Source organism: Drosophila hydei, unplaced genomic scaffold (genome assembly GCF_003285905.1).
Source record: "Drosophila hydei strain 15085-1641.00,03,60 unplaced genomic scaffold, DhydRS2 tig00000060-arrow-pilon, whole genome shotgun sequence".
In the NCBI taxonomy this organism is placed as follows: Eukaryota; Metazoa; Arthropoda; class Insecta; order Diptera; family Drosophilidae; genus Drosophila; species Drosophila hydei.
In genome coordinates this window covers 8021964-8044770 of record NW_022045656.1, presented here as the reverse complement: position 1 = coordinate 8044770, position 22807 = coordinate 8021964, and the positions used below count along the sequence as shown (strand labels likewise).

The window sequence follows — 22807 nt, the reverse complement described above, 5'->3', positions numbered from 1 at the left end:
AATATGAACCAAGAGGCAATAGAAGCTTTTAACAAAGTCAAGAACTCACTAGTGTCCGATGAAGTTATTCTTCAATTCCCTGATTTCAACAAGGAATTCCAACTAACAACAGATGCCTCCGATTTCGCCATAGGCGCAGTACTATCCCAAGGTGACAGACCAATTTCCTTTCTCTCTAGAACGCTTTCCAAAGCAGAAGAAAATTACGCCACTAACGAGAAAGAAATGTTAGCCATAATTTGGGCATTAAAAGCCCTCAGAAACTACCTATACGGTAGATCAAAAGTTAAAATCTACACTGATCACCAACCTCTTACTTATTCGCTTAGTAGCTGGAATGGAAATTCCAGAGTAAAAAGATGGAAAGCATACCTGGAGGAATACAATTACGAATTGCTGTACAAGCCGGGTAAAAGTAACGTAGTCGCAGATGCGTTATCAAGACCTAGCCAGATCTATTCAGTCGCGTCAACACAGCATAGTGCGGAAAGTTCAGCAGATAATTTAATTCCCAGCATAGAAGTCCCGATTAATGCATTCAAAAATCAAATCTTCATCAAGAAAAATGACTTAACCAGCTACAATTTCGATATCCCATTCCCAACATTCCATAGGCATACGATTCAACAACCAAACTATAACGAAAAGGACATACTGGACATCTTAAAAAAATATTTAAATCCATCAGTTTTAAACGGAATCATAACATCAGAAGATATAATGTTAGTAATACAAAAGATCTATCCTTTACACTTCAAAAACTATAAAATCAGATTCACGTCATTACATGTAAAAGACATTTTAACAGACATCGAACAGGAAGAAGAAATACTTAAAGAACACAGTAGGGCCCATCGTGGCATAGCAGAAAATAAGGCACAACTTTCGGAAAAATGTTACTTCCCCAAAATGAAGGAGAAAATCACGAATCTTGTCAAACAGTGCAGGATATGTAAAGAACAAAAGTACGATAGACACCCTACGAACCCAGAACTAAAAGAAACCCCTATTCCACAGTATCCAGGACAAATCATCCATGTAGACATTTACTCAACGGAAAAAGTATTGGTACTAACAGCACTAGATAAATTCTCAAAATTAGCTCAGGCCAAAATTATCAAATCAAAAGCTATCCAGGATATTAAAGAACCATTACACGATTTAGTATTCTATTACGGAATACCAAAGTGTATTGTGATGGACAACGAAAAGTCGCTGAATTCGGAAACCATAACCTTCATGCTTAAGGATCAGTTAGATATCCAAATCTATAAAGCTCCCCCTTACAAAAGTTCAGTTAACGGACAAGTGGAAAGATTCCATTCCACCTTATCCGAAATAATGAGGTGCTTAAAAAATAACCGGAAGCAGAACAATTTTAAGGAACTACTGGATAGAGCAGTATATGAGTATAACTCATCGATACATTCAGTTACCAATAAGAGACCTTTGGATGTATTTTTTGGAAGGAATATTACAACAGACCCGGAATGTTACGAAAGATCCAGACAGAACAACATAGAAAGAATCAGAACAAAACAGGCAACAGACTTGGAGCATCATAACAAACAACGTAAAAAATTACAAGACTACAATATCGGTCAGGAAATCTTTGTTAGACAAAACACACGCTTAGGGTCTAAGCTAACAGCTAGGTATAAGAAAGAGACGGTGAAGGAAGACAGGGGTACTACTATACTAACTGAATCGGGAAAAATAGTCCATAAAAGTAATATAAAAAACCAATGATTCTTTTCCCTCAAATGGCTGACGATCATACGAGTCAGTTCATGTTTACGTCAAAACCTAACTCATTATCCATAGAGAAAATGCTTGAGTTCGCTAACGTTCTATCTTACGCAATATAACGAGATAATTCACCTAAAGCAAAATGAATTTAAAAAAAAAAAAAAAAAAAAAAAAAAAAAAAAAAAAAAAAAAAAAAAAAAAAAAATAAATAAATAAATAAATAAATAAAAATAAAAATAAAAATAAAAAAAATTTTGTACGAAATATCGAATAGTCGTAAGCCATTATTAATATTACCGTATGCCTTAAGAAAAGAATTGTTAATTTAAGCGATACCAATTGTAATCAAAGCTAGTTCAGGGTACCAGGACTTACTGCAACTATAGCAACACGAAACTACGAAACTCATCAGAGGGACTCAGCAGATCGACAATACCGAATCGACCATCCGCTGCTGGCTACCTCGGAAGACAAGGGATTGCCTATCGTCAATCGAACACGGTCATTTGCGATATCAACTTGGGGACAAGTCGGATTTAAAGAGGGAAGAGTTAACAACAAAGTTGTTACACAATTCCGCAGCCTGGAATACCCAACAAAGTTGGCGCGCATCTCTATCTCTGAGGTCAAGAATCGCTGCAATAGCGCGAGAGTACCGAAGTTCAGCAGCTTGCAATTGCTAACAACAAATTTGGCGCGCAACTCTCTCTTCGGTCAAGAACCGCTGCAATAGCGCGAAAGTACCGAAGCTCAGCAGCTTGCAATTGCTAACAACAAATTTGGCGCGCAACTCTCTCTTCGGTCAAGAACCGCTGCAATAGCGCGAAAGTACCGAAGTTCAGCAGCGGGTCGCTGAATGCAGACGATGTCGCGAGAGTCATCAGCAGCGCTGCCGCCATCAACTCGGACTTTAGCTAGCTAGGGTACAATAATTTTAAGGAAAAATTAGTCTAAAATCTGGGATCGACCTGATCACATGTGAAAATAAAAATAAGAAAAATTATTTATTTTAACTTACACAGACAGAGAGAGGGAGACAGAGAGAGAAAATGTTGGTTGAATATAATTTCATTATGCTGCACACCACATGCCCCATACTCCGTGCAGCGCCTCTAGCAGCAACTGTCAACAGGGCGTGTTGCCATTTCCTTTGCTGTTAACATTGCCCAGGGCAATGCCAGATAACGGTTTACTTTCTTAATCTTTGTACATAATTTTTGCAACCTCATGTTACGCAATGTCTGCACAGAATTTCAGTGTAGTCAAAATATTCAAGTCAGTGTGCGCTACACGAGCAGGTAGTTTGAATATGTAAGGCAGTTGGACTCTAGGTAAGAGTTGAGCGAATACAATTGATAGGGAAATTCTATATTGTATTTATAAATTATTTTATAATAATATTTAAAATAAATATTTAGTTAATTTATAGTTTTAAATAAAATAAATGGGATTACATTGAAACCAAGTGAATTATGTATTTATGGGAATTTATTTTTATAATAATTAATTGTTGAATAAGGGCTTACTTACTATGTTATATTATATTAGCTTATTAAATTTTTTTGTGTACTTATTATTCGCAATATTAAATTGTTAAATATTTATAAAAGTAGCGCAAAAGCTGCTTTGCTCTAGCTGAAGCTAATTTTGCAGCCATCTTTTTATCTGTCGTGTATTTTTGGTTTATGTACGAGTTGGTCTTGTATTTTTGTTGCCTGGCCTTGGGCGCCACCACCTACGCTGTTACACATGTGCCTGTTCAGGTGTCTCTGCGAAGACGTCGTGTCATATCCGGCCGAAAGTAGGTAGCTATGTGGCAGCAGCCACATAATCTAAAACAGTGAGTGGCGCTTCTCTATTATGCTGCATCCTTGACAAAAGTTTTCAATGAACTTTGCTGCACTTCACTTTGTTTTCTTTTCCACACTTCTGTGCTCTTTACTCAACTCCATGCCACGACGAAGCGCCACTCGACTCCAACTCCAACTCCAACTCCAGTTCCAGCTCGCCGCTTCATTCTGTTCGGTGTGCAGCTCAAGTCAAGTGTGGAGACGCCGACGTCGACGCCGCACTTGACCGTAGTCAACAGCATAGCCGCGGTCGAGGGATTGGCGGCGGGGCCAACCAGCTACGCTTTCAATTACCAACTTAGCGCTGATTACTTATTCCTTAGCGCAAAATCCTGGCATGCGCTAAGCTCCCTTGCCGCCGCCCCCGACTTCTTCCTCTTGGCAGACCACAAGGCATATTAGTCAAAGCGAATAGCTGCTGCTACTGCTGCTGCTGCTGCTGTGGCCCATAAGGAGTTGGCCCGGTTCGGTTCGTCTTATCCTGTCGCACTTTCACTGGCCTCTCAGTTCGACTTTGCCACTTAATCTCGCCTTTTTGGTATGCACGGACTGTATTCAAATGAATTCTGATTGAATTCATTGAAGCTCATCAGTGAGAAGCGATTTTTTCTGATCTAAGACAGACACACACACACATACAAACACTCAGTCCAACACACAGACAAACGTACGCAGAGTCAGTCAGTCAGATTCTGGGCTGGTCCTGGCTGAGCACATCCCTCAGACATTTATTTTCAGTAATGGAAAAAATGTGTTCTGCAATTTCGCTCATTTTTATACATAAATTTTGCCACGCAGCGCCATGCACACACACAGGCACACAGCTATATACGCGCATAATGCTAAAAAGTAAAGTAAATAAAGGATAATGCTGCAAGGATATAAATTACATAAAGCAGCACGAGAATGACTAACTGTGGCAGCCAGCCGCTGGACGCGAACGTGGCCAGCATTGGACTAGTCAAACAAGGCGCTGCCGCTCCGTTACAGTGGCAAAGCGGAAGCCGAGCCGGCGCATTAGAAAATGGCGCACAGGAAACAGGAAGTATTTTTAACGATTGGTAAATTTTTGACGGGCAGCTCACAGGCAGCCCATCTCACCCCAGCGTGACTCCCCCGCCTCCGACGAACGCATCGTCTAATATTCTTTTGTTATTGATGGAAATGCAAATTGGATTTCAGAAATTTGCTTCCCTGTTTGGTTTTTCGCACAGGGCACTGCAGGCCAGGCCCAAAACCCTGCCACGTTTCCCAATTTGCTTTGGGACTAGCGTGAAAATTTATAGAAAATTATTAACGGCAGGCGAGCGTTGCATTTATCATGCGCAATTTGTGTTTGCTTAGCATTTGTGGCCAGGCGCTGCTCTCGAGGCGCAGCCCTTAGCCGACCGCTCTGGTGCTCTGTCAGAGGCACGCCCAGTAGCTGCAATTAGATGTGACGGCGGGTCGATATTTCTTTCGTGACACGATTGAAAATGGATCATATTTCAAGAGAGTTGTGAATAGAACTAAAAATCTGTAACTTAAGCAGAGCAAAATAGTTTCGGAATTATTCAAATGAATATGCATATATATATAAATATATAGAAATATTCAGAGAGAGAGAGTGAGAGAGATATAGATAGAGTGAGAGAGAGAGAGAGAGAGAGATTGAGTGAGAGAGAGAGATTGAGTGAGAGAGAGAGATTGAGTGAGAGAGAGAGAGATTGAGTGAGAGAGAGAGATTGAGTGAGAGAGAGATTGAGTGAGAGAGAGAGATTGAGTGAGAGAGAGAGATTGAGTGAGAGAGAGAGATTGAGTGAGAGCGAGAGAAAGGAATATAGTTGGAGGGAAGCATATAGCGAGTGAGGGAGAGAGACAAAGGACACAAAGCTGAGGAGAGACTAGGAAAGATGCAGTGAAGGAGATAAAAGCAGTGAGAAAAAAAGCAGTGAGAAATAGAGAAAGACAGAGCGAGTGAGAGGTAGAATGGTAGAGTGGTAGAGTGTAGAGAGCTATAGAGCTAGAAAGCTTGAGAGAAAGAGAGAGAGAAAGACAGAATGATATATAGAGAGAGGTAGCGGGAGAAAGGTAGAGATTGAAAGTTAAAGTGTGAAAATGGGAGAGAGACAGAAAGAGAAAAAGAAATATATGTGGACAGAGTGAGAGAGAGAAAATGGAAGGTACAGAAGCAGGCCCTGCTTATGGTGATGTAAAGGCAATATAAAAATATTAACTTTAGATTTAATTATTATAGAAACAACATCAAATTAAATAAAGTTCATTATTCATAAAAAGACTTAATGTCACTTTAGCTCTAAGCTTGATTAAATAAACTTTGACTTTTAACGTTGACTTTTAATGAACACACACATATATATATATATATTTAATATATATAAATATATTTAATATTAATACATACAAGTTTAGTAGATAAATATTTATTATTGAATTAATTAAATGAGAATGTTTCAACTATTGTGTTTTCTATTTCTTTTATTGAATAAACTCAATTAAAATATACAAAACTCGTTTGTAAATTTATACTCAAACTTTATAAATGTCTTGCATACTTTTTGGCAGTTAAGTTATTTAAATAAATATGAATGAGCAAACATAAAAATGGAAATAAATTTTAGTATTCGAATATTTTGTATGAAATCTTCAACTTTATTTACTTTGAGTAACATATGTTTGTTTGTAATATATATGTCAATGGGCACTTTAGACTACATTTTTTTAGTTTATTTTTAATTAACTCAGAAGGCAGCTAGTTGCAATTTTCTTGTCTCTTCTTCTCTCATATGCCGACTGTACTTTTGTCTCTCGCATTGCCTCTCTGTTCGGTTCGGTTGCTTTTACGTTGATAATTGCGACAGACTCGGTGGAGGCGACTCTCTCGCTGTCGAGTCTACGAGACTCTACCTAACAGTTCTTTAAAATTTGTGTTATACCACTTAATAAATCTATACCATTTCTTATGTATACAGGAATATCAAATTGACAAAAGAATTTTCGTGAGATTAATTTGTGTTGACTAATTGTGCAGCAATCTTCCAGTTCATACTCTCTCTGCAAGACACTGTCTCTCTCTCTATATATATATATATGTGCAACCATAGATAATATAATTTTTAGATCATCTATTTTCTAATGCTAGATCACATCGTAAAAAGAGTCTGTTGGCTAAGTGCAATATTTGTCTTTCTGCTTCAGATTTGGAACAGAGTTATGCTGAGCTTTTGGTAAAATATTTTATTTTTAAATAAACTTAACTTCTTTTGAGCCCTGCACAAGTATGCTGCAACAATAACCAAATTTGTTCGAAAAAATTAAAATCTGCAAATGATATTATTGAAATGGCTTTTCGAAAGTTATTCAAAGTCATTTAAGTTTTTACAATTAATTTGGCAGTTGCTTCAACTTTTATTAATTCAAATTGTCAATGCAGTTGTTGCCATTGTCGAATTGAAATCTTTGACATTCCGCTGAAGCTGGCGCTTGGCTGAGTTTTTTGGGCAATGGTCGCATGCACTTCAGTTCAAAGTAATTAACGCCGATCCAAAACAGACGCCAATTTACATAGCTTTGGCTGCGCGCTGCTTAAGCGTCCTCTATTACTCAAGTCATTCGAATGCATACACACACACACACACACACACACACACAATCCCTCGCACACATACACTGGGAGAAAAACTTGCAGCTCGAAAACAAAACCTCTTGAATTTTAATTAAACGTTTTTATCCAAGATGCCGGAGCGACTTCTGCTCAACTCATTTTTCTTATTTTTCGGTTGGTCGTCATCTGGATTCTTGTTGTAATATTTGTTGTTGTTGTTGTTGTTGTTGTTGTCGAGTGCATTTGAATATTTGCCTTATGCGTTGTTGCTCTACAGGCGATTGCATTTACTGCGAATATTTTTCTGGCAGCTGCAACAAAAAATAGAAAAAGAAAGCGAAAAATAAGAAGAAAATGAAGAAGCAGCAGCAAAAGTGGATAAAAAATAAGATGAAAATTGCTGCCTGGGCGGCGGATGGAGCTGGGAATTGGGCGCCTGGTAGATCCATTGACTGCACTCTGTAATTCAATTATCGACTCTTGGCAGTAAAAAGTGTTAATTATTAGTTTCCTTTCTGCAGCGCTGAAGATGTCGTCGTGTCTGTCGCCGGGGCTGCCTCTGCGCAAGTCTTGGGCTAATGAAGACGTTGTTTCCGGCTGAGCTTGGGGTTGGATGAAAGGAAAAATATGCATTATAATTAAGCATATTGGCATTGATGACACTCACAGACCCACGACCCACGACCCACGACCCAGGCCAACCAACCAACCACTTGATCTAACGATGCAGCAGCTAAGACTTGCCAACCGGCGGCCTGGCTGCCCCCTTGAATTGTTAATTGATATTAATTTTAATCATATTTTTGCTGGATTTGTGCTTGCTATGCTAAGTGCGAACGTAAAGTGCAGTTAATTAGCTTTTTCGAATAACTTCAACTACAGGCCACAGCCATAGCAAAGGCAAGGGACACAGAGAGAGCGAGGAATATTTGTGAATAGTGTTGGTTGTCATGTTCTCTGGAAAACACTTATTGCATATTTTGAATTTCTTAAACGGAATCATGCACCTAGCATAAGCTTATGCTGTTTTGTTGGTGTTCAGGACGAAAGGCAGGTAAAAGCGATTCATTTGCTATGTTTTAAAGTTCTAAAAGGCTCTTTACTCTGATATTTCATATTCAAGAGCTTAGTTTATACCTTTATTTGCATTATACATTTTTAATGTTATTATGTAAATATATTCAGTTTTTGCTAATTTCATCTTACATTTTTATTTTTAGTTTAAATTTGATTTTAAGACTTTTTTTTCACATTTTTTGAGCTGATTGCAACAGTTGGATGTCAACTGATCTGTGTGTTATATCTGTTATATAGCTCGGAGCTTTATTTTGAATTATTGAATAAGCATATATATATTAATACTTGTATAACTACTTATTTTTTTATTTATTCCGCTTTAGTATCTTCAAATGTTTTTTTTTAGAGTTACATAATTTTAAACTATAATAAAATGAAGAAATATTTGCATTATTTATAAAAAGGTTTATCTTGACTAAAAGTAAATGTTATGACATAATTGCTTAAGTACAATGATTATGTAGCTGCTTCGACTGGCGCAGTCTGAAACATTAATTTTTTGATCAATCTTTTCTGTTTATTTTAAACTTGAAACGGAATATTGAATTTTCAGTAAATTTCAATACAAACTTTTTTATCTAATGTTCTCTTTCCCCTTCTCTCTCTACCTCACATTTTAATGTATATTCAATCAATTCATATCTAAATTCGTCTATTCAACATATGTTTAAAATTGTTGTGAAATGCGAAACAACTTCCTTGCCAAGCCAAGTGTAGCTCACGGGTAGAGTTGCTATTCAACATGCCCCCAATCGGCAATCGGCAGTCGGCAATCAGCCAAGTAATTATAATTCTGCACGCATTGCCAGTTTCAGGCCACTTGCGAGGGAAAGCAAAAAGGTTACAGAAAAAACGGCTAAAGCATTTGGGCAACATCACACTTCATTAGCGCAGGTTATCGCCGAAATGTGCCGCTGCTACAACAGAGCAACCGTTGGGGCAACCGTTGGGGCAACCCCAGCCTGCACTCCACTCGCAGTTAGTTATTGGGGGGCATTTGAATTTTGCATGCACATGGCGCAGACATTTGAAAAACGGCATTGCGAATGAACAGCGCCAAACTCCCAGGCACGAAAAAACTGCAAAAGTTTCAAAACAGATAGACAGCCAGGCAGAAGGGTAACATACGATAGAGAGAGAGAGGGAGAGTGAGAGAGAGAGAGAGAGAACACACGAGTTAGCCAGTGTCAAAGGCAAAATACAAGGTTGAAACGAAAAACAAGCAGAAATCTTGAAGCTGGCTGTAAGCGACTGAGTAATACAGGTTCACAGGTCGAGAACTTATAGATTTATGAATATATATAGATATATATTTTGTTGAACTCTAAAGAGCTTGACACTTCAGCGATGTAGAGAACGTTCATTGTCTAGTCAGGCTTACGCATGATGCGTCAGTTATTTGTGACTCGGCTATGGATGACTATGCATTCATCATTAGAAATATGAATTATTTCAACATTAGCACATGCCGACGCACAACCTATATACCCCTCGTAGCAAGTCTAGCGTGCATAACAAGCAACGCGAACGTTGGCCATCATAAATTATGCAGCACGCGGTAGCTGCAATCTGATGCCCTCAACGAAATGTCGGCTGCATTCAATTTGTAGCACTCACACACTCACACTCTCGCACTGTCACATTCTCAGTTACTCCCCCTCTCTCGCTCTCTCTCTCTTTGTGTCTCTCAATTTTGGAATGTGTGTAAAAATAATGGCAGCTGCGGCTGCACGGCCAACTTGCCACGGAAGTTGCAGTTTGCATGCAACTGCTAGCCGCTGCTTAGCCATGGAATCCTTTCTCACGCGCTCGCCGACAATACAAAAGCCTGGCGGCTCAATCAGCCACTGGTCGAGGAAACACCAGCAGCAGCGTCAGTGGCAGCTCAACCAGCGGGTGACTTCCTCTCAAAACAGATACAAATGCAAAAACGACTGCATAGCAAAAACGACACTGCAGAGGGTAGTCGACAGTGTGATACCCTATATATAGGTGACTGAATAAAATATTTAATGTATAATTGGAGAAATATTTAACATGAAGCATACATAATATTTTACTTTAAGTGAATTGAATAGGAATTATGATGTCATAATTACCTGAGACGAGCTAGAAAAAGGCCAAAGATTTTGACTTATTTAATATATATACTTCACAGCTTATGAGGTTAGATTTAGATTAGGGCTAGATTGCTTCCTAACTCAAATCTCAGCTATCAGATAACTTCGCTTTCTCTATATTCAGCATAGTTTACCATCACATATGCCCTATTTAAGGCTCGCCAAACAGGGTACTCTCGATGTCTTTATGCCATTTCAGTAGACTATTTAATGGTCGGCTCTGTTAAGGCAACTGAGTTACGTGTTGGCCAAATTCGTAGCCAGTTAGTGGGATTACTTAGCAAAACGGCAATCAAATGCTCAGCTCAAGGCTCTATTTGTAAATATATTCCTGTTGCATTTCGATATAGGAAATTTATTGATAAATGAGCGAAATGCTTGAGCTAAATGAATATAATTAACTTTCCCATAGACAGTTGTGTGATTTATGTCCATATATATATGTATGCGCTGTATTGGCAACGACTTAACTCTAGCAATAAATTGCAAATTACGACTGCCGAAGCAGTTGATCGATTTTACATATTTGTGTCGAAATTAATCATACGTCATGTTAGCCCATTCTTATATTTATTTGTTCATTTGCAGATGTGTTTATTAAATCAATACTAAAAACACGATTTTCACTAAAGTCTATTTCAACAGCACTTAAAATGCAGCCAAGCGTCTAGCATAAAAAAATAGCTAAAAAAGCGAATTACTTCGTTTTTACTCTATTTAATTTTTTGTGTGAAAACTTTTTGCGCATGTTTTGATCGATGACTGCGGCTGAATAACAAACAGTGCTAGCCACAAAAGTATGTGCATGTTGCACATGAAATATATATATAAATAAATTATAATCATTCATAAGCATTTGCTTTAGTTTATAAATTTATTCCCATATTAAAATTATTTTTTCTAAGCATGTATATTAAACTTTTTTGATTGTGCTTAGCGATTTAGGCTATTTTTAATAATAATAAAAATATTTATTAGTATTCAAATTGTGATAAACTTGAAAATATACCCTTTTAGTCATTTTAAATAGGGTATTCTTATTGAATACTTTTAGCAGCACCATAAAATATACTTTACAATTTGCTGCCCTTTCAAAGTGTAAATTTATCAATCATACGCCATGGTTGCCAACCAAGCGACGCGCTTACAACACGTACGATGCATGCATGTATGTGTATGAGTGTGTCTGTGGGTGTGTGTGTGCGTCCAGACACACGTATAAACTGCTTTCAATGCACGCACGCTTGTCTTTATGCATTAATTTACTCCCTGCCAAGCTTAATGCTGCGCAAAATATATTTTTTAATTTTTACCTTTTTTGTATTTAAAAAATAAAGAAATATTATAATTTACAGCTCGCTAACGCTTTTGCTGATGCTGATGCTCTCCTGTTACTGTTGTTGTTGGCTGTGTATTATATTTAAAATATGCACAGCAACTAAAAGAATTTTTCACACAAATTGAGTTTGCTCCGCTTACAGCAGAAGTCGCAGTCGGCGTCAATGGCGACGGCGACGTCGACGTCATTGTCGCTGCTTTTGGCATTGCCAATTTTGCTGCCAGTCATCGGTCGCTGCCATTGACGACATGGAAAATTTGCTGCCATTGCCACGTCACTCATAAAATACAAGCATTAAAAATAAAGAAGGGGAAGCAAAACAACAGAAAAAAGAAAAAATTAAAATAAAATAAGAAAGACAAGTCAGCTCTAGGATGTTGGTTGCCTGGCATAATTTAATAGAGTCGGTAATATCAATAAATTTTAAAAGCCTTTTAATGCGCATCGATAAAAATAACCATGGAACATCTTTTTGCGACATAATTATGCTGAAGCGTTGACAGCATTGTTTCAATAGAGTCTGGCCTGAGCTGTCGCCAAAATTTGCCAGCGGCAGCTTTTAGCCTGTGCAAAGATTATTAAGTGCCTCAAGCCAGATATGGCATAAAATAGTTAATAAGGATAAGAGCTTAAATAGGGCTTAGCTATGTAAATAGCTTTAATATATTTTTAAAATTATCTTTAATATAAAAATTTAGCTGTGTCTCTGGTATTTGATCAATGACATTTGATAGCTTACTTATATATAAATCTTATATAATTGTAAATTCTATAAGAAAATAGATAAACGATAAACTATTGCTTATTTTGAAATTTTTTATTTTATAGAAATTTAATAAATTCCAATAAAAAATTATATTAATTGTAAAAAATAAATATAATAAATTTGATATTATTTGACTCTTTATATCTGTCTATACAATAAGGCATGAATAAAAGTAAATTGTAAAAATTACATTTCAAGATCCATGTACTGTACATAATTTTAAATTTGATAGACTATCAAAAACATTTCTTAATAAATAATTTCTAATTAAATTGAAAAAACAATAAAAAATTTATAGATATATATATAATTAAAATAATTAAAAATTAAATGACCATCAAAAATATTGCTTTTTAAATAATGTAAAAAATAATTACTAATTCAATTTAATAAAAGTAAAATAAATTATATCAAATCTAGCTCAAGCTTATGTACCTCAACTAAAGTCATTTGATTAACAGCTTGTAAACAGTTCTGTTTTATTTAATTTGCCCGGCTTCACACTAGGGGTAATTATTTGCATTAAATGTACAATTTTGTGGATTATTGTGCATGTATTTGTGGAGCATTTAAAATAATTCTACGAATTTTATATACTCCATGTAAGCCACAAAATTTAAATGGGTTTGCCTTTGCAGTCGGGGCTTAGAATATTTGTAGCAGACTTTTGCGCGCTCATGCACACTAAACCAATGCCCCTCAACTAGTAAGCGGCACTCGCACGCTATGAAATCAACTCAACAACATGTTCAGCTCCGGCTAAGCCCCCATGGAAATTTACTCGGAGCCACACAAAAAAAGAGGAGAAAACAAAAGCAAAAACAAAAAAAATAAAAATTATAATAAGTAGCAGTGCGGCGATGGCAACGATAAAAAGTGTTGAGCGCTGTCGTTCATATGCAATGGGAACAAAGCAACAAAACCGCAAACAGGCACCACCCACAGCAGCAGCAGCAGCATTGCAGCTGGCCAGCCAAGCAGCCACCAGCCACCAGCCACCATCAGCTGTTGCCGCCAAAGACAATGCCAGCGCATGCATCCCTTGCTGAAATGCAACCAACGAAAATGCATGGTATTAAGGGAATGCCAAGCGAGATGGCCAACAAAACTGAGAAAAAACACAAGCGATGTTTATGCTAACTTATTGAATTTCAAATACCCTTTAGTACTTGGTTGAAAAACTGAATACTTTTGAGTCAAATCTGAAATGCTGTTAGCAAGAAAAATTATGTAATTTAATTACTAACAATCCGACAGGAAATATTCAAAGGCATTTCATAACTAAATAAACAATTCTGTAAAATATTCCGGAAAAACTAAGTTTTGAGTAAACTATTAGTAATTGAACAATATAATTTAATTTTTGTTTACTAAATATAATTTAATATTGATAATAGCTCTATTTTCATTTCATATTTATTATTTTCTATAAAAGTAATATAGAAAATAATAGTTAAAAAATATAATTTAATAAATATTGTATAATTATATGATTTAGCTCTTAATTACATGAATTAATAAGAATAAAGAAAATTAGAATATATTTTATTTTCAGACAAAATTTTTCTGCTATATGAAAATACGAGGTATTATATGAATCAGTAGCCGACTAGGCAATGTGCTTAAGTTATTATAGTAACAACTATACTAATATTCAAATATATTCAAAATAGAAAAAAAAATTGAGAGGGGAAAGATATAGAATATAAGATACTTAAAAAATCGATATATGTAGATATGTATATATAAAAATATATAGACTATAAAAATATAGAAAAATAAAAAAAGTAAGAGCTATGAAGTGAACAGGAGAAAATTTTAATTTTGCCTTTAAGCATTTTAAGTTAAAAAAATATTTAAAAAACTTCAAATTTATATATATTTAAATAGTTATATATTTATATATTTAAATTTTTATATATTTATAAATTTATATATTTATGTATTTATGTATTTATATATATTTATAATATACAATCAGCATATTTTTTTTGCATTTTAGCATTACTTCTCTTGTAAATGCCGTTTTAAATTTAAAAATATGAACAATTTGCTGTCAACAAATTGAATATGTCAGGCTTAAATAATAGAAAGCAAAGCAAATACATTTCCTATTGGAAGAGGTGGATTGGATTGGAGTGAAGACTTTGGAAGTGCAGCAGCTGAGTTGGCCTGCTTCAGTCCCAGCAGTTGGAGTGGCTGCTGCTGCTGGTTGCAGCCATTGCAACTTTCGTTACGGTTTGTTGCCTTGCACACTGCACACTGTCGAATGCCTTTGGCTTATAAAATATTTAAATATTTTGTGGCAATGGCCGCAACATATTTGCACAGGGCCGCTGTTGCGAGCGTTGGCTAAGAAAGCGGCTTGGGCGCACTTCACTAAAGTTCAAGTGGCGCCGCCTCAGCGTATGCTATTAATATTGTGCGACAGCTGTTGGACTGTTTAAATATTTATTCAATACGCAAAAAGTATGGCGTCAACGCGGCTTATCAGCCTGGGGGTCTACGGCCAAGGAGACAAAGAGCCAAGGATGATGGGCCAACGTTGTCATTGTCATTGGTTCCGCAGTTGCCGCTTGATATGCTAATATGGTTATGGTTACGGCTGCCGCTGCCGCTGCCGTTGCTGTTGCTGTTGCTGTTGCCGTTGCTCTGGCTGCTTCTATTCTTTGCGGTTGTCCTTGTCGTTGGCTGAGAAAATTTCATTATGCCAATTACTTGCATCAAAGCTGCTGGGATAATTGACTTTGCTTAGCGGCTGGCAGTGTTAGAGTCAAGACCTGCCCAAGCCCAGACGCCATTCTACTCAGTTTAAAGCACTTGCATAAGACGCCTTTGCACATTAGTTGCCTTCACTGTGTGTGTGGCCCCATTTGGAAGCATAAAATAATTAAGCCTAATTGACAGTTTTTCGGCAACACCTTTGTTCCAGCTTGTGCATCCTTTAATCTAATGATCTTAACTATGCCAGCAAGTGCCTGGTTAGCTTTTAGTATAGTTACAATAACTTGTTATGGCTGCACTTATATAATAAATCATATTATATATATATATATATAGTACAAAGTTTTTATTGCGAGCTTAATAAGTAAAAAAATCATTAAAAAATATGAAAAAAATAATATAAAAAATACAATCATCAAAAACACATTTTTAATAGCATGATAAATTTAAACTTAAAATTGGTTCATAGTTCATAGAGCTCGCTGAAATACTGAAATTGTCTCATATAGCGATAGCTTATTTCTATTTATTTTTAAGGTGACATTTGAGAGTTTTGAAAGATATCGAGTAAGCGTTGATCTTAGTCGTATAATTTAATTTATAGTTATTAGTTAGTTTATTAGTTTCGTTGGTTGAGTCTATATAAATTCCTCCTTATAAATTATTAAGTATAGTATTTTCGTTGTCTATTGTTTCTTTTCTTTATCGTTTCATCAAGGGTTAAGTGGCAATCATGAAAATCTATCCAAATGCTGATGTCTGGTTCTACGTGGACAAACCAGGTTGTTGGGGCAAGTATGAGAAATATGCGCCGCATCACAGCTGGAAATCGCCGGTTAAGCCCTTCACGCCAAAGGTCATGTACCATTGGCGCGACCTCAGCGGCGTCAAGAAGGCAGAGATAAAGACAAAAGATCTCTACTTTGAAAACTGGCCGAAGTCGCGAATTCGTGCACAAGCCTGCTTGGGCATGCTCTATGCAACCGGCTATCGTTTCATTAAGCTCAGCATGGCACCACCGGCTGGTTTTAAGTGTGCACCACTTCCTGTCAATTTGGCCGGTGCGCACATGGTCAACGGTAAGTGTTATGCGATCTTAGGCAAATATATACCCTAAATCTTCATACCAAAACCTATAGATCGCTTAAGGGCATTAAAAAAAGAAGCTAAAAAGGCAAAGAATGCCGCCAAAAAGGCAGCCTTGGCAGCTAAGAAGGCTAATCTCGCTTTTAGTAATAGAGGCAAAAGGCGAGCAAGAGGCTGATCGGGAAGAAACTCAAGGAAAGAGCATGTAAATTATTTCATATTTCTCTAGTGGCAATAAACCTGATTCAGCTTTGAATAAAAACTGTCATTGTTTTAGATGGCTTTGGCTAAGTAAGAATTGAAATTGATTAGATATATCAAATATATTTTATGTATTTATTAGATATTATAAATAAAATATGTATGTATGTATAAAATGTATTTGATATACTTAATACATTTTCAGTTCTTACTCAACCCAACCATTTATATATATTGACTGACTTATTAATTAATTGTAGTCTGAATGGTTTTGGTTGAGCTGTGTCTAACTACTAAAAGTTGTAAATTATAATATGTATATATACTAGTGCTATAAAATGCGTTCGAGACCGGTGCTTGGAGCGGAGGCGCGAGAGAACTGGTTCAGTTGGCATATGAAAAGAGAAGAGACCTTATAAAATTGCAACTCGCTGCCTTTTGAGCGCGATGAAATTAAGGAGAGTAAAATGAAGTCCGAGTTGCCCACTGCGAATGCATCAGAATCACATGCATCCTTCATACATTTATATATTTTTAAACAATAGCCAAAGGCGAGTCGATTTAATGTTCTGGGAATTCGAATATTTATTTACATCTTTAGAGCTTGAGTAACCGAATTTTGAATATAGTTTTCTGTATAGCCTGAGCTAAGATCGGATAACGAATTACTTTGTGCAGATTTGGGCAATAAGCAGATAGCTTTAGCTGCTTCAGTTTGCAACAATAAGTAACCTAAAATAAAGGCCGAGGCATAGGCTCAACAACGTAGCTGCCTCAGCTGCTTTCTGCGGGTCTTAAGCTCGCAATTCAATCTTTTGCCTTTAAGTCAGATGGGATTGATGCGTAATTACTTTCGATAGACAAGTCTTAACTGAAAAGTGAACAGCTAGTAATTGGTCAATTTATATACGAGCTTGGTTTTTTTTACATATAGCGACTTCTAAAACCACTTTGAACTTAATTTAACTGAATGACTGGATATATTTGATTAAATTAAGCCAAATTAAATTAAACTTTAAGCATATTTTTGCCAAAATATATATTTTTTTTATATTTTTGGAAAAATTATTTGTATTTAATATATTAGATTTATATCAATGCAATGCAAATGTTAAATAAAATCATAATTAATTATAATAAATCATAATTAAATAAAAAATAATTGAAATAAAGATGTTAGCATTAAATTTAGCATAATTATCGCCGCACAAGTCTTCTTTGTTGCAATTCATTAGACAACAAAAAGTTGGCTACGTATTGTACTTAACTGAATGAATACTATGTATGTATGTATGTATGTACGTACGCTACATTTATCAATGTAATTTTATCGGCCGCATAATTAGCGTAGCCAAGCGCACTGATTAACTTGCATTCAACGATTTTCAATTGAATTTTGCAGTTCGTTGATTCGAACCAAAAAAACAAAAAAGAAGATATATATATATTTATATATATACATCTATATGTGTACACGTTAAAAATAAAGGGAAATACAGCGAGACTGTGATGCAAATGCAATCATCATAGGACCTGATGTGGGTGTGGTCTGTGGGATAGGTTAATAAAAATACAAAGCAGTATGAAAAACGAAATGAAAAATATGCAGACGGGCGACTGATGAATGCGAATGTGAAATGTGCCATTAATTAATTCGATTAAATGCAGCAATGCAGGCAATCAGCCAAAAAGGCAGCGTGAAGCAATATAGTACAACAGGAGTACACGGGAAACACACACACACGCACACACACACAGTCAGTTAAGAGTCAGTCAATCAACGCAGCAGCCACAAATGACTGAGAAGCAGCTCATCATCAATCGGCAGTGAACTGCAGGGCTTGCACTCATTATAAAGCGTTAAGACTTTGGCTCGGATTGATGTTCGTTATATTAATGGGTGCACAAGCCGTAATACTGCAGCATCTTAATTTCATAAGATGCTCAACAATTTCTGTGCACAATTATTGAGATATATTTCACATTAAAAAGCGAATTTTACTGCCAATTCTCTTAACAACTTTATTTTTATCATCAGAGTTACCTAAGAAGACTTAATCATTTGGCTGGGCAGGGTTGGCGTGTGTAGCACGCAATTAAATTATATCAAACTAACAACATATTATATACTTTTCGCAAAGTTTAGAAATTTCAATAGCTAAAATTACAATTGAAATAAACAAAATGGATAAAAAGGAGACAAAACTTTCCGCGGATGAGCGTCAATTTTTTGTTGCAACTCGCATGAGTTTGCCGCTCTTTATGTTATCACGTAAGTGACTGTAAAATAGCTCTAGTTTCATGAAGACTTAGCCTTGGCCTTTAGGTAATCGTCTGCGTGAGGATAATTTGGATAGTGTTCAGAAGCAGTTCAAGCTAGCTGGAGGACATTACAATGCATCTTGTCAACAAGGTAAATACGATTGAGAAGGTTAACTACAATTAAAGCTTAATATATATCTATTGCATAGAAAATCGTAGAGAGGAGTTTAGTGCCGCAACTTATGATCATTATAGACATGTGACGGGCTTTGAAAAGACGCCCGTAACGCCGTACCCGCCCAAGCGTCCTTTGCGCTACAATCGAGAAATGACCACGTGGCGCGGCTATCAACAGGCGCCGAATCGTTATGGAGTGCTGCCCGAACCATACAAGAGTAGGATGGGCTCCAAGGGCTCCGTTTTCGCTAAGATGCATGTGAACAAAAGTCGGGTGAGCATTAAGCCACCGCCGTCGCAGTTTTACGAGTTGCCATCGGAAATCGAGCGATTTTTTCGACCAGAGAACAAGCAAAAGGGCATCTTCTTAACAAGTAAGAGCCACTATTTAGTTTGCCAATTGAGCATATAGAACTCTTAACTCTGTCTGCCAGATGCGCGTGAACGTCGTCCTTCGACACGCTTCATGACATGCGATCCGACTATGTGCTGGCGCAATCCGGAAGATCCTGGACCCTATGAGACTTATACCAATAACCATGAGATTCGAACAAACATGGCGCCCAAGAAAGTAGTGAAGCTCGACAATCCACATTTGTTTCTGCGTAACTCGTGTGTGTTAACGAATCGCAGCCCACTTTTACGGCCGCACATTAGCTTCGAGCCATGTCCCGGCCGCTATGACATACGCTATCCGAACGTGTGCCCCTGTGAGCGTGGCATGAAGCCTTCGCCACGGCTGACGATCTACATTGAGACACAGAAGCGCAATAAGTTTCGACGCTTGCCATACAAGCCGGTCAATGTTCGCAAGCTTTGTGAGCCCGACTGGCGCCATGTTATTGGCCGTGGCCATAAGCATCTCTTTCAGATGGGCAAGCATGATTTGCCCAAGACACAGGTGAAGAAGACGGAAAAGAAGGGCAAGAAGGCGGAGAAGCAGCTGAAGCTGTATGCTGATGGCAAATATCTCAATATGCTCGTCAATCCGAAACATTTTTCAATATCAGTACGCGATTTCCCCTTGGACCCGTATGTGCCACGTATTGTCTACAATTGCATTGCCAAGCGTATTGTGCGCAAGCAGCTGCGTAACAACAAGAAAATTGCCTTCATGAGCGGCCAGGAGCGCTGGAAGGATGGCGTACGTGTGCTACAGATGACACAGCGTCAGTTGGAGGAGATTAAGGCGAGATTGCCGGAGGATCGACGTCTCGAGGATCATCCAATTAACTTGCGCCCATCGAAGATGGTCAGCCGTCTGCAATTTGTGCCCGAACGCATGCGTACCACATACCTGCCCACGCTGCGCAAGCGCCTCTTCAAATTTCTACCCATACCTGGTGCTCGGGTCCTGGTCACCGACAGCGATATACGCCCGGATTTGCCATTTGATCGCGAAAATCCGACGGGCCTGTACCATGTGAAGCTCGACGAGACGAAATTCTTTCGTGATTCGATTCTGTTGGAGATGGAGCAGCAACGTTTGGGCATCGCTAAGCTTGATAAAACAGCCGAAGATAAGTCTTCGGAGCCATCCATGAGTGGCATTAGCATGACGCCTTCAATAACTTCCGCCGGCAAGTCCTCAATTCAAAATAGATTAACTATATTAATGGAAACCCAACCAGATGACTAAGGTGTCTTCTTCTCTCTCTCTCTGCGCTCTACCTTACTATATGACTTCTCGAAAAGGAGCGCGCATGAGCATCACGTTTACATAGTTTTATGATTTATATGCCATGCTCCAGTAAATTTTAAAGCCACCAAAACTGTGCTGCTTTAGCTACTCCTGCCATAAAGCAGCAGAACGTAACTTTTGACCATAAAATAAATAACTTTTCAGTTGTCCGTCGCCCAGGCTTGGTTTCCGTCTGCATGTGTGTGTTGGAAATGGCCAAAAACCAGCAGAAGCCAGCACGAAATAATTAAGTTTTCCAACGTTTTGCGGAATCTGTGCCGGGTCCGGGATTTTCTAGCCAGACAACTACTACGGTCTACGTGTGGCCCGCTACATGTGGCCATTAAAATTGCGAGCATATCTCATATCTACTTGCTTAGATTGTAAAACATAATCTGTTATCAATTATTTTAGCTGCGTGCCATTTTGGCCACAGCGTGGTAGGCGTGGCCTTCGCCCTCGGCCGGCAGGCCAGTCGGGAAACTTGCGAAAGCGCTCACGTGGCATTTGCTAGAGCAAAAAGAAAACTTTCCACATACTATTTATGACTTAGTTAAAATTTTGGCATGTAAGCAATTTCATTTGCTGCGCCTCAGCAGCTGGCTCATAAAAATGGCCATCCTAATCGATTTTCGACTCTTTACTCGCTGCGTGAATTGGATGAGTGAATGAATGAATGAACAAGTAAAGCGGCTGCAGGAGTTAATTGAGTTTTGTGAGCCAAAGGCAGCAGCAAAGTCAGCAGAAATTAACTAAATAAAACTTCAGTTAAAGGGATTGAATCAAGCATAGAGTTCGCTTAGTTGAGTAGTATAATATATATTATATAAGAGTTTAGCTAAGTTTTAAAAATATATATGCTCAGTAAGAAAGCTCTTGTCAGGGTGCCTGACTAGGAGATACTCTGAGCCCAGTCCCATCTGTGGTTTTTAACATTTTCCGAAGCTTGTATCGAGCAGTAAAAAAATATCACCGACATTATAACACCAAGATTCGAACTAACATCGCCTACACAAAGCCCATCGACTTTGCCAAATAAATAAATAAATAAATATATATATATATATATATATATATTAATTGTTTTGCATATTTTTTTTTCTTTTTCTGACTTACTATTTATTTATTTTAAACATTTGTTGTATTTTTAAAGAAAAAATTGTCATAAATATTCATTTTGTAATACGTAAATAGATTATTTAGCAAACATTTTATTAATGTTATTGTTATTGTTATTTAACATATTAACTATATTTGTATACATAATACATTTGAATTGAAATATATTTATAATAACATGCATGTGTGTAAAACTATGTTATAAAAATGAATAAAGAGAATAGATTCTTTGCCTGTGGCAAACACTAAGCTGACTGTGAAAATAACTTAAGAAGGTAAATAAATTAAATATTTATTTTATATATAAAATAACAGTAAGGTAATTAACAATTTGGTTTGATTTAATTGAATTTAATTGAATCGTTACTAAATTAGCATTACGAAAAGTATCATGAGAAAATCTTATTACTAATGATCATTATCGTTAATGATAATTACCAGTAATAATTGTAAACATAAATTGTCATCATTCCGAATGATCACTATCGTTAATGAACATTACATCGAACTTCATTAGCATAATAACAATCTGTGCTTATTAATAATAATTAAAAGTTACATAAATCTTAAGATTGAAACAATTAAATATTTATTAAACAAATTGACAATGAATAGAAAAACTTAAATATATTTTCAAATATATATTAAACAGAAACAACCTTCAATTATATAAATAAATACAATAGTTATTAAATATAAACAAATTATTTCAACTTTAACAAAATAAACTTAAATTTATTTATCATTTGCACTGAACCGCACAGCGACTGACCTAGTCCAGGTCACGAACTTGACTGATCGCCCACAGCCGCTGCTGCGCTCTTTTATACCCAAAAGTCACTCAAAAGGCAACTCCCGCAGAGCGCCAGAGCACTCTTTGAGTGAAAATTTTATTTTGACTTAGAAGCTGACTGAGGTGAGGCACGAATGACTTGACGCCCCATGGTCAACTAGTAGAGCGCGTATAGAGCTACGATCATGCTCCTTCTCCAGTGACTGTGATCAGCTCTTTCCTTACTTGCACTCAGCCGGATTGCCTAAAGAAAAACTCT

At 37.0% G+C, this 22807-nt stretch overlaps 2 protein-coding genes across 2 annotated transcripts; both read left to right on the top strand.

The window, feature by feature from the left end:
- Window positions 1–15830: 15830 nt before the first annotated feature.
- Window positions 15831–16564, top strand: LOC111595541. The gene is made up of 2 exons (XM_023309326.1): window positions 15831–16308; window positions 16369–16564. The coding sequence occupies exons 1-2, from the start codon at window positions 15963–15965 to the stop codon at window positions 16491–16493; spliced, it is 471 nt and encodes a 156-aa protein (XP_023165094.1). The 5' UTR covers window positions 15831–15962; the 3' UTR covers window positions 16494–16564.
- Window positions 16565–18631: 2067 nt separating this feature from the next.
- LOC111595437 lies at window positions 18632–20978 on the top strand. The gene is made up of 4 exons (XM_023309161.2): window positions 18632–18788; window positions 18843–18929; window positions 18988–19329; window positions 19390–20978. The coding sequence occupies exons 1-4, from the start codon at window positions 18701–18703 to the stop codon at window positions 20592–20594; spliced, it is 1722 nt and encodes a 573-aa protein (XP_023164929.1). The 5' UTR covers window positions 18632–18700; the 3' UTR covers window positions 20595–20978.
- Window positions 20979–22807: the final 1829 nt, after the last annotated feature.

Bases quoted from the DNA above. Each gene is read 5' to 3' on its own strand.
- LOC111595541 (XM_023309326.1), top strand. From the start codon at position 15,963: ATGAAAATCTATCCAAATGCTGATGTCTGGTTCTACGTGGACAAACCA. The intron at 16,309-16,368 runs GTAAGTGTTATG...CAAAACCTATAG, and splicing joins CGGTGCGCACATGGTCAACG to ATCGCTTAAGGGCATTAAAA.
- LOC111595437 (XM_023309161.2), top strand. From the start codon at position 18,701: ATGGATAAAAAGGAGACAAAACTTTCCGCGGATGAGCGTCAATTTTTT. The intron at 18,789-18,842 runs GTAAGTGACTGT...CTTGGCCTTTAG, and splicing joins GCCGCTCTTTATGTTATCAC to GTAATCGTCTGCGTGAGGAT. The intron at 19,330-19,389 runs GTAAGAGCCACT...TCTGTCTGCCAG, and splicing joins AAAGGGCATCTTCTTAACAA to ATGCGCGTGAACGTCGTCCT.